Here is a 12,906-nt window from a genome sequence, read left to right on the forward strand (position 1 = left end):
CTATTTGTCTGCTGGGCTACTAAGTCATAAATTAGACTAAATACTATTAATAATAACAATATCTAGTGTATTTAATTTTAATATCTATATTAATATCCTAAATGTGAAAGTAACTATGCTTGTCTGTATGTCGCCCTTTGACAACCAAACCGCTAAATCGAATTTCATGAAATTTGGTATGAAGCAAACATGAGCTCCAAGAAAGGATATTACCTACATTTTTACTTAACACGTGACAACTAACACCCTAAAACCGCGAGCGAAGCCGCGAGTAACTAACAGTATTTTAATAATTCCAACATAAATCAAATCAAATCTAAATACTCTTTACTGTACACCAGTAAATAAATCACATAGACACGGTTAGGAAAGAGGCGGCCTTATCGCCTACATATTATTCTATATTTAATTTTTAGTTATAACCAAACACAAAAAATATAATTTTTCACAGTACGTATAATTACGGAACTTATCGGTGTGTAAAAGCCTTATTTTTGCAACGAAAACGAGAGTACAGTCGCAAGGAAAGTGATTCAACGGATTTGTGTATCGGGGTCATTACTGAGTCACTAAAGTATGTCATACGTAGTAATACATGCGAAAGATATATGTACGTAGTACAGTTACGTGACGTCGGTGTACTTAACCGTAACGCAACAAAGTGGTACTATCGTGAGATCTTTATTACACATAAGCCCTTATTTAAATTGTTAGAAATGGTCGCATGTATACTTATTAACCGACTTTAAAAAAAGGTTCACAATATGCTTGTATTTTGTTGTTATGTTTGTTACATCAGAAGTCCGTCGTTTATAAACCGTTATGGATTTTTTTTATTGGAGTTAATCCACGTTTGATTCCTTTTATCTCAAACAATCAATTAATAAGTTTGAAAATTTACGGGAGGATTTTTTATGAACCCTAATTTAATTTTTTTTAAAAATTTATGAGACTTTTATTAGCAGTAGGTTCTTTTTCATTATTAGAATATTATATAGTTTATGTATCTTTGTACCTAAAGATGTACTCAATAAAATAGTAGATAAAGCGCAGTAGTTGGAACGAGTGAATATTTATTTAAGATGTCATGTTCAAATCTGTTTAGGATTATATCATGACATATCTTTACTAATATTATAGTTCCGGAAGTAACTATCTGCTTGTCTGTTCCTCGCTCTTTCACGACCGAACCGCTGAACCGAATTTGATGAAATTTGGTACAGCGTTACAGCGTTGACTACTAGTATGTAATATTGAAAATAGTAGCTATTTTACTCGGTGGAATCTACTTGGTAGCACTTTTACATTTCATTGATTCAACACTTTAGCAATTTAGCAATGATTGAAAAGTACTTTTATGAGCTTACTTAAATAATTAATCGTTTGGTTTTGATTTATTGATAAAATTATGAAGTGTTGTTGGGTAATCTAAGGCATAATACAAGGAACAGTTAAACTATTACTAACTTACAAGCTTAGTTCCAATATCTGTGTACACGATAAGAATTTTTAAGATGAAATTAATATTTTTATATGAATTAAATATAGACTTATAATGAAATAGAAACTGTTTGTCTATATGACGTTTTGATTCAGTTTTATAAAACTAGAGTGTTAAATAAAATTCTAATTTTTACTTTAATCGTTAGTGCAAAATATTTACAATAATATTTAAATTGTTTGAATTTCTAACAACGCTACCAACTTTAAGTAGAAGAACCATTTGTTATTGGTGGTTGGTAAGTGTGTGTTACACTTTCAGACCAATAAATGATGAGTGATTAACTAAATTTAATTACATCGCAGCATGAAAAACGTACTGTATAACGGAGAGATAATACGCGATGCGTGCGAAATGAACAATAATAACACGTCAAGATATGCGTATCGTTGCAGAATGGAAACCGGTTTGAACTGGTGTAACGAGAACGCAACGAAAACGAGAGTGCATCGAGATCGAAAGTGAATTGGTTTCCTATAAAAGGAAACTAAAGCCGCGTTCACACCAGACAATTTTAAATTAATCACCTCTCAAATGTTTTTTTTTTTAAGTTTTTCAAAATTGGAATCAATAACGATTCTTTTTTATTTTCATTCGCTGTCAAATATATGACTTGATGAATCATTATCATCGTTATCTTAAGTGTTTAATTGTCAAACTAAATCTTCTATAATATCAGATTTTGTAATCATCCTCGTAGTACTTGAATCAAATAAGTTTTAAAATCCATTTTATGGGTGTGAACTTAAGACATTTCTGAAATTAATCTTAATATATTATTTATTTAATTGGCTTAACTTGAGTATGGAAAATTGAAAGTATAAAAATTCCCGTAATAAATTGTCTTTCGTGTCGTCGAAATGTCGCGAGTGGATTGATTGCCTTATTAATATCTCGTTGATATTATTAGATATAACTGCAAATTTTAATGTGTCAGGTTCTAATTCCGAATTCTTGTTTAAGAATTTCTTAGTTCTGAAGTACGAAATTAACACACTATCTAGGCAAGCATGGGAAAACTTTGGTCCTCTGATCTCAATTCGGCGTGGTAGATTTCCGTCGGATAAGAAAATGAAAAAAGTGTTCTGGTACTTATTTTAGCTATATAGAATACATTATTTCAGTATTCGGATAACTATTTTTTTCACTATAGAACATAATTATGTCTATATAATCTCAGTTAGCTAATTGATATGAAATATAAACAAGTATTAACTTGATATCGAAAAAGATTTTTCTATTAATATTTTTTGACTATTTTGTCAAAGACAATTATGCAAATTTATATTTTATATTTCAATATCGACGATTGAACGTTTAGCAAAAATATATTGAAATTGACATTAAAAATGCATATTAATGTCATACTATGTTTATGCAATTCTTAAACAGACAAGAATAGGTCATATGAGAAAGATATATTTTATAAATATTAATAGATGTAGCATTTGAATGTGGAATAATTTATTTAGTAATAATTTAGTAGATGTTTACAATACATATGATGGAAACCTAGCTATAATTATAGATTGTTACAAATAATGATTTTTATTTGAGAGCATATATCCGTAAAATTTTTATAATCGATATATTTCTATATCCAATGTTTTAAATTCCATAACATGACAGTTTACCGGGCGGGCGTTCAGAAAGCTGTGTAAATAATGTTTGTTATTATTTATCACTTAAATAATGTTTTATAATCACAATTTCTTTAAAAAGATATAAAAACGAAAATATTATACACTGTATTTGTTTAGTTTTTCTTTGCATATAATGCATATTTTATACATTTATTTATTTAATAATAATTTTATTTGTAATGTCATATTTCAAATTACATTCGTAATCTTCCAACTAATAGTTACGTGGAAAGTACCCATATACCAAGTATACGAATCTAGTACAAGTCTAGATTTATATTATTTCCAAAATGTTATAAGTTATAAAGTATTTTCATGCATTAAATACCTCTTTCTTTCAAATGGGAGTTGAAAACTATCCAATATCATATTTGGTATTTACTAAACCTGGTTTGGCTAAAAAAGGTTTTAATATCATGCGAAGTCGAAATGTAACAATACAAAGCATTGTGTTATTACATCTGTATTATAATAGAACTCTTAATCTATTTCTTGATCTTTTGAAAACGTTTCTGCAATGAATCTATTGTCAGGTTGTTTTTTAGTTCTCATATAAATGTAGGTAATCAATTTGTTTTTATTAAATACATAATTACACTTAGTAAGTGAATGATAATGATCTGTAAGTTTTATAAATATTTTAATCTATATTTCTAATCAGTATTTATTTCATTCTTTGTCTGTGGAATGAACGATACTTACTACTTTGTCAAACTTTTATATTACGTTTTATAGAGTTTAATCCACGTGATTTAATGTGGGCAGATTATATTGGACAGGTTTTCATGTCAGGAAGGAAGTTTACCTCCCCATCAAAAGGCAAATGAAAACAGATGCTCAATTTTGCTGAGTTTGAACCGGCAATCTTGTATTACGATTCATTTTCCACAGTCAGTTCAAAAACCAGTGTCTTCAGAGTGTCGGTACAATTTCAATACATTTTTTTCCTAACTAATCATCGCCGGTGAAATCGTACCAAATACCAACTAACTAACTATGAGTCTATGCGTGTAATCATTAATTATGACGTAAATGGTTTATGTACTTACATTTGGTGGTATTTTTTAATGAGTTTCAAGCCCGGTTTACTCATGGAAGGAGTTACAGCCCAGTGAAGAACTGTGACGGTGATTGGCACACAGACGATTACTGTGCGTTAATAGTCTCTTTGTAAAATTACTATAATGAAACATAAAGATATACATAATTTTAAAACTACGTTCGCTGTACAGATAGGTCGTTTTTAAGGTCATTGCTCTGTGTATAGTTATATAAAAAGTGTTCGTATGCCAGAGTATCATATATTTCTCACAAAGGTGACTTGGAGCATATTCTGCAACACTGGTATGGGGATTGGTGGATATACATGAAGCTCAACCATTAAACCACATAACAATTTGTAATGGCGATCTTTAGACAAATTATATACTCAAATAAAAGAAGTCGTAGTGCTTGCCTAGGTTATGATGCACTCTTTCCCCTGAGCCGTCGCGGCACTCTGACCAAAGAGTACCAATAGTTATTCACATTATAAATTAATAGTTGATCATTACATCAAAATTAATGGCCAAACGATTAATATAAACGACCGTCATAAAATAATTCTCATATTAAGATATTTTAACACATAGACGTGTTTAAACATACATCAATATTAATAACCAACTAAAAAGTCCCGTAAAAATTGCCAGCCTTTGCAGAGATGGCCGGAATATAGACAGTCATGTATTTATATGTAACGTGTATACATACATATGCATTTAATAAAGAACAGTTATTTTACTATTACAAACAGACATATGCGTGTATATATTAAAAACAATCGACAGCAATTAACAATAATGCAAGCAATTTTAATTGGTACTTCGCTTTAAATGTGCAATTAATAGGGCTTGAATATGAAACGTAAGAGAAGTAACTGAAAATTGAAATGTATGTATGTACATCTACATATATTTATTCTTAATCCATACTAATATTATAAATGCGAAAGTAACTCTGTCTGTTACGCTTTCACTGCAAAGCCACTGAACCAAATTCGATGATATGTCATATTTTTTAAGCTAAAAAAAGTAATATGCAAACAAAGAGGTTTTATTGTCTCAATTTTTTAATTGTGTTGTTTGTTAAAACGTAACAATTACTTTTAAATAATGTTGATTTATTTGATAGTTGATTTTCAACAAATGAACATCCTGGTGGTAAATGGTCACCAACACTTACAGACATTGGTGGTATAAGAAATAAAAGCCATTCCTTACATCACACCAATGCAACTCCAACTTCGGGAGCTTAGATCTTACGCCCTATGTACATGTAGTCACACTCGCTCATTCATCCTTCAAACCGGAATAAAACAATGATAATTTATACACCTAAATTAACGCACACAGCAGCCTCCACCCTTTGATTTACGTTATAGCAATAAACATCTTTAAAAAATCATAAGACATGTTAATTCATATAAATATTATCTATGCAACTTTTGTAAGATTTCTTGTAACATAATCCCCAACAACAACAACAGCTTGTAGATTCCCACAGCTGGGCTAAAGGCCTCCTCTCCCTTTGAGGAGAAGGTTTTTGGAACATATTCCACCACGCTGTTCCAATGCGGGTTGGTGGAATACACATGTGACAGAATTTTAATGAAATTTGCCACATGCAGGTTTCCTCACGATGTTTTCCTTCACCGCTGAGCACGAGACGAATTATAAAGACAAATTAAGCACATGAATCAGCGGTGCTCGCCTGGGTTTGAACCCGCAATCATCGGTTAAGATGCACGCGTTCTAACCACTGGGTCATCTCGACTCACCCACACATATACACATAATCCCCACACTCCTATAATTCATTATCAGCACAACGTCACAGAGGGAATGCGGGTCGATGTAGCGAGTCCACTTAAGGGCGTAAAGTACGCACGTCCTACGGCACCCTTTGAGGCTTAGGACGTCATCGAGTTCAGGAGGGTTACACCGTATAATTTCCTTTCAAGTTTCAAAAGGCTATTTATATTCTGTGTTTTTATCAAAGTTCATGCTTTGAAATGAATATCCAGATTAACAAGCCGATCAATTTTTTTACGTTCCTCAATCGATTAATTGCAAACTGACTTTTTTATTCTATAATCGAGGGCACTCCTAATATATGAAAATATTTTTGCAAAAACAAGTACGGCCTTGTTGAATAGCACAGAACATATGGTCTGTTCTATGTTATTTGATTACTCTATATCTTTAGTGATCTACTACATTGAAAACTGGCGTTTTATTTTTAATACAGAAACAAAATAAACCGTAAATAATACACATTTATTCACAATTTTAACATTAAGGGGACTACATGCGCTAAATGCAAGTTTTAAAATGCCAAGAAGTATATAATTCAATGCAATAAACCAAATGAAAAAAATATATGTTAATCTTGAGAATACATTCTAGTACTTTTTTGTTTTGAAAACATGATGTAATTAATTTGGTACGATACAAAAAATCGCAAAGTTACCTCTAAAAAAGTCTTTTTTATGTTTTTAAACTATACTTATATACCTTCAATAATTTTGGTCTTTTGTCAAATTATTCTACAAGCAATATACTAAACAATTGTAATCTTAATAATTTAGTAAAATCAGTACATTTTTTTATAATCAGATTTTCTTATTTTCGACCAAATTTCGGCCTTACTATACAAATTAAAAATGACAATAATTTATGTATATAGTATGAGTTGCCTATGAATGCAAGCATAATTTCCCCATTGAATCGCAATGACGATCATCCGGAAAAAAAATTAAGGAACCTTATTTAAGTTGGGGCAATAAGGTGTTATACTTTTAACGAAGGCTTTTCACAATTAATAAAAAGTCCAAGTATTTCAACTGCAAAAGTAATAATCATTATTTAAAAAAACGTCGTATATAAATATATAATTTACAATTCATAATTCATCGCGTTGCTTCAGTTATATAATCTAATTGTCATTGGCGTCGTAAAGCGATCAAAGTAAGTATAGTCGGCGTGTTAAGTTAGGTAATGAATAATGCTATACTTAAAATAGAATCGAGAGATTTGTGTTAAAACTGGCTTATTCTCGCGAATATTTTCGTAATTTATGTCACATCTATTGGTGAGTTTTGTATGTTAGTGTTGCGTAAATATATTATTCTTTTCAAGTATTATATAATGTGCAATTAGTTTTTTTAAAGGTACACCTATTAACACTAATGTATATACGTGTTATATAAATTTTAAAATGAATGTGTATAACCCCTTTTATATTATAATATTATAAATATGAAAGTAATTCTGTCTGTCTGTCGTTCTTTCCTGATCAAACCAAGTAACCGAATTTGATTAATTTTGGTGTGATACAAATTTAGGTTCGAAGGAAGAACATGGGCTATTTTTTTGCTTAACACATTTAAACCAACCCTTAAACGCATGCGAAGCCGCGTGCAACAACTAGTAATTAAAAAATTAATTACAGTTTTTCTATGTTTTTATCACTTTACTTCATTACAAGATCTTTTGTTCCAGCTTGATAAGTACTTAAAGCTATATTTGTGACTAGCTAAGTCACAAATATAATGGAGATGAAATCTCGTATCAAATTGCTAATATAATATTAATGCGATAATTTTGGACACTATTAATGCAAATAATAAATACGATTTCTCCTGTGCCAAAAGAACTCGAATATTCCAACCTATATCAATCAATATTTACAAGTATAGAAAAATATTTTAAATCTACTAAATTCGATTCTAATATTAAATAAAGACAAATGCACTATCCACAAGTGGCCAAAGCGTCTTTCCGCTTAAGAGAAAGGTTTTAATTCACTTAGTGTTGTTATAAATATAGCAAAACTTCTTGCCCATGCCTTCCATTAATTTATCTTCGAATCCGTAATATTCGGTTAAGATTAAACTGTTCATTGTGTAAGTTCATATATGACGCATTCGTTTGTTTAAAAGATTACTACCTACGGTATAAAAAACGTGACTATATGAGTATGTCATATGTATAGTCGCTTTAGCCTGTACACGACCTAATGTTATTTGTTACAATTTTACTTATTCATCTTACAATTTTTCTCACATAAACAATTACGTAATGTCGATGTGTGTACTGTTTTATGTCGCATAATCAGTGATAGTGTGCAATTTAGAGTACACACTATTACGTTCCTTATTGCGATGATATAAGAATTAGTATCCTTTAAAATTTTCACGGTTAGCTTATGAAGTAAGAGAATTGATATTATGCGTATCAAATCTCAATGCACAGGGCATGTTAGATTGGGAAATATTATCTACAAGGAAAATCGTCAGCAGACACTGTTTACACAAAATACCTAATTATAACTGTTAGACGATTAAAGTAATATCTTCCAATTAAAAACATTGATTCCTGGATTCCGATCGAAGGTCAGATGAAGATCAACAAAACGTTATCGATTTTTAAGAGTTAACAATTCCTAAGCCAGGTGTTCGGAAATTTGCGGTGTTTACATTTTCGTGTCATTGGTAGTGAACCTAAGCTCCCTCCGGTTATCATTTTCTTCCCGTCGGATTATAGCCAATATTATAATGCGACCGGAATAAAGAGTACACCTTTGTTTGAACTATTTATAAAGTTCGAACATTCCAAAATCGGTAGGAAGTTTATACCACCTAAATAGTTCCTATTTTATTTTATATTCTACCAAATATGTTTTTAATTATGAAGATATGAACAAAAAATATATATCGTGTAATATAAATTATGTACGCTCATTGCATAAATATCGTTTAAGGAAGCCGATAGAGTTGTTTACAGCGGCCTATTATGATATAACATCATCTGATAACTCATATATTCGAATAAGTTCCTGATATTGTACTACATGAAATACATACCGAAAGTAATTCTAGAAAATATTATTCCCACATTATCCGACTGCTGAGTTAAGACCTTTTCGAATTTGAGGAAGTTTTATGCTTTTCCACGACGCTGCTCCCATGCGTTTTGGTTATAATTGTGGCGCATAATTTAAGCCAATGGAGGTTTCTTAAGGATGTTTTGCTTCATGGTCGATAAGAGAATTACAAAACAACATTAAGCAAATGAATTTTCGTAATTCCTTGCCTTCACGACATTGCTTGACTGTTATTTTGACAATTATTTCATAGACACACATTAATGAAGCAAACATGTACTAGATTTACGTTTTTATTTATAAATCATTTGATGATCTATAGTTCGAGCTTTGCTTTCGATATCGATAAAAACTAAGCTGGATTTATGTATTATGATTTGTTTGTAAATTATAAAGATTGTGAGATAGTTGCTATACACTTTAAACATCGGCTTGGAACAGATTCTACGAAAGTAAACCGCCAAGAAACTAAATAGTTACTCCTATCCGTCCGTTAAATTACTTGCGTTTTTATGAAATACAATTTAATTATTAATTATCCTGTATGAAAATCATCAAAATGCTCATACGTTTCTGCATCAGATATTCCGTTTATTAAGGTCATAGGATGTATAAAGCTAGATATACATGTATGTACATCCTATGACCTTTGTTTTCGTTGCCTTAGAAGTAAACTAGTGAACACAAACTATGCAGCCACAACACTATTAGCAGAGTATTAATGTTTTTTTCTTTAATATTAAAAAATAAATAAAATGTATTTGTTAATCTATTCAAAAATAGAATGGTATTTCCTCTTTTCATTCGTTCACGGCGAATGAAAGGGATTATATCATTTTGTACGTTTACAAAATATCCGCTATTGATTTCGATCGAGAAACATATTCAAAACTTACAAATATTATTTTTAATCTATTAAACAAAATTAGAATGATGTGTTTACACTGTAATTTAAAACAAATTAACGTTACGTTCGAAATTTACAAAGTTTTGCATTAAGAACTGACTGTAATTATCGACTTTGACGTTGTGTCGCGCAATTTGTATTTGTAATAAATTATAGCTTATGCAAAAAGCGAACTGAGGACGATAACGAAACGTCCAGATACCATATAACTAGTTGCTATAAAATTAAAGATTACTTAATCGATGGCGTTCTATTATATGCAAGCTATGCTGAATTTACCCATGTAACTATCAATTAAATGCGCCTTCCAGTTTATTCAGTTTACATCATAACTCAATAGAAGAATTTGTTATTTCTTTTATTATTGGTGGGATATGTCGTAAAAGTTAAGCTTTTACAAAAACAAATCTAATGTACGTAAATACATAGAAGCGATTTGTATTATTAGCCTTACGCAAACCGGGCTGTGTTCGTTGTCAAATGTTTCGACATGACTTAAACAGCGGCGATTCAAGTGGTTGGTTTGCGATGCGATACAAATCTGCTCTATATTTGTCGAATTTCGCAAACGACACAGCGCTGAATTATTATTCAAACCCCTTATTAGAGACAATGGATTTTGAAATGAAATAGATTATTGTCTTTTGGCAGCGCCAAGCATTTATTTCTTACAATGATAATTTTTTCTAAAGAAACATTTCGTCCTATCATAACAGGTACATGTACTCAAAATTAAAAAAAAACGCAACATTACCGATCAGGTTCACAAAATAAAAAAAAATAATAACAAATAAAAATTATAAGAGAGTTACATTAATGCAAAGCGGCCGCGGGTCTTGGGTTGAAATATCCAGAGATCTGGTAATCACCATTGTTCAGTTTGATAATATAACCCAAGGCCCTCGGCGGCTATTTTGTGCTAATCTTAGATTTATATATCACAATGCAGCGTCTGCTTCCTGCAGCCATTAGTAGCTACCATGATGTCCATACTCGTGACCGTGGTTGACGAAAACTGGGACTGGCACCTTGACGGGGTAAGGCACTGGCTTTTCAACGTGAACTGGCACGTGCTTCTCAATGTGGACTGGGTACGGCCTGTCTACTGGCACTTTGACGGGGAAAGGCACAGCCTTCTCAACTGGGTATGGAATGTGCTTCTCGACGGGGTACGGGGCTGGTACGGGCACCTTTACGGGGTAAGGCACTGGCTTTTCAATGTGAACGGGTACTGGACGGTCGACGTGAACCTTGACGGGGTAAGGTACAGCCTTTTCAACTGGGTAAGGTACAGGCTTCTCTACTGGGTAAGGCACGGGCTTGGGGATATGTACAGGGTAGGGCCTGTCGACTGGGACCTTGACGGGTACATGGACCTCCTTGATGACTGGGTAAGGTGCAGGTACGTGAACTGGGACCTTTACGGGGTAGGGGACCTTCTTTTCAACGGGGTAGGGAGCGGGTACGTGCACCTTGACGGGGACATGTACTTCCTTTTCTACGGGGTAAGGTTGGGGTACGTATACTTTAACGGGAACTGGTCTGTCGACGGGAACATGTACGGGGTAAGGGACCTTTTTCTCAACTGGGTAAGGTTGAGGAATGTGTACTGGTACTTTGACGATCTCCTTTACTGGGTAAGGAACGTGCTTTACAACGGGGTAGGGCTGGGGATAAGGTACCTTCACGGGTACATGAACTTGCCTTTCAACTGGGACAGGGATGTGCTTCTCTACTGGGTAGGGAACAGGTACATTTTTGACCACAGTTATGGTTTTGTGCACCTCTTCGTGACCTCCGTAGCCGCCACCGTAACCACCTCCGTAACCACCGCCGTAGCTGCCGCCGAAACTACCGCCGTATCCTTCATGTCCGCCGTAGCCAAGATTGAAAAGTCCACGTTTCTCGTGCTTCTTTTCGTCAGATGCCGCCTTGTTATCGGTTACTGCCACTTCCTTTTCTGCTGCCTTGGCTTCTTCCGCGTGAGCGAAAGCCACGACAGCCACCAGACTGGCGGCCACGAGCTGAAAAAAGAATTAAAATTGTTAATACATGTTGATAAAACTTCATCGACTATTCCATGGACAGAGAATATTTTAATTGGTTGTCAGTGAAAGATATGTATTAAATTGGTTCAAATCATTTTTGATTAGGTAACTGTAGCTCGAGTATAATATAAAGATAAAGGTATCGGTCAACCGGTAAAAGCCCCAAGGCTTAATGGGCGTTAGTGCCTCGAACGACACATAAAGCTACGTAATGTCCGTGTTATGTAACGTCAAACTGGGACAGGGGATCTAATCCAGAGGTTTGCACTATCACATTACACTTGCACAAGCACAAAAAATTAAAAAACACACCATGAGCTTCATGATGCTTCGTTTATTTGGTTGCACTGAAGCCAGCGAAGTCCTGAATGCGAATGATGCGTGGTAGGTTCCACCACGCTATATATATGCGGATTGAGCGGCCGAGCGATGAAAAAAAATGGCGCCACTCCGTAGGACTACTACACTTTCGCTTTCGAGGGGTATCGTTAAGCGTAAAGCCGAAATGCACATCGACTCAGTACCGAGATTCGGACCGGTTCTCAGATAACAGCTGTTCCTGAAACAGTAATGCGATCAGTCGCTGTCATCGGCGGACATTTGCATATTGCAGTATTTTATTACGATACCTTATTATTTGCAAATAAAATTGGAATACAGTAAATAAAATATTTAAGGTGATACAACGGTAAGGTTGACAAATTGATATTTAAATATATCGAACTTTTCGAATAAAATTTAAAATATTATAAAGTGTTTAACAATTAATAAAGTAAATAATATGGTCAATATGGTGATATCGTACTATTATTTTTTGTTCGTTTATTTATTATTATTAATTCTCATCAAGAAATATTAAGGTAAATCCGTTATAAACATACG

The 12,906-nt window shown here is 33.0% G+C and overlaps 2 protein-coding genes across 2 annotated transcripts in view; one reads left to right on the forward strand and one right to left on the reverse strand.

Moving 5' to 3' along the window:
* LOC124532604 (angiotensin-converting enzyme) overlaps nucleotides 1-12,906 on the forward strand; it is a 177,831-nt gene that overhangs the window by 58,739 nt on the left and 106,186 nt on the right. The gene's annotated exons all lie outside the window — the stretch shown is intronic.
* Nucleotides 10,614-12,497, reverse strand: LOC124532607 (skin secretory protein xP2-like). The gene is made up of 2 exons (XM_047107593.1): nucleotides 12,337-12,497; nucleotides 10,614-12,000 (listed from the first exon to the last, which is right to left on the reverse strand). Exons 1-2 carry the CDS (start codon nucleotides 12,346-12,348, stop codon nucleotides 10,945-10,947), a joined length of 1,068 nt encoding a protein of 355 aa, XP_046963549.1. The 5' UTR covers nucleotides 12,349-12,497; the 3' UTR covers nucleotides 10,614-10,944.

The sequence above is a fragment of the Vanessa cardui genome, chromosome 9 (assembly GCF_905220365.1).
Source record: "Vanessa cardui chromosome 9, ilVanCard2.1, whole genome shotgun sequence".
NCBI classification, from domain to species: Eukaryota; Metazoa; Arthropoda; class Insecta; order Lepidoptera; family Nymphalidae; genus Vanessa; species Vanessa cardui.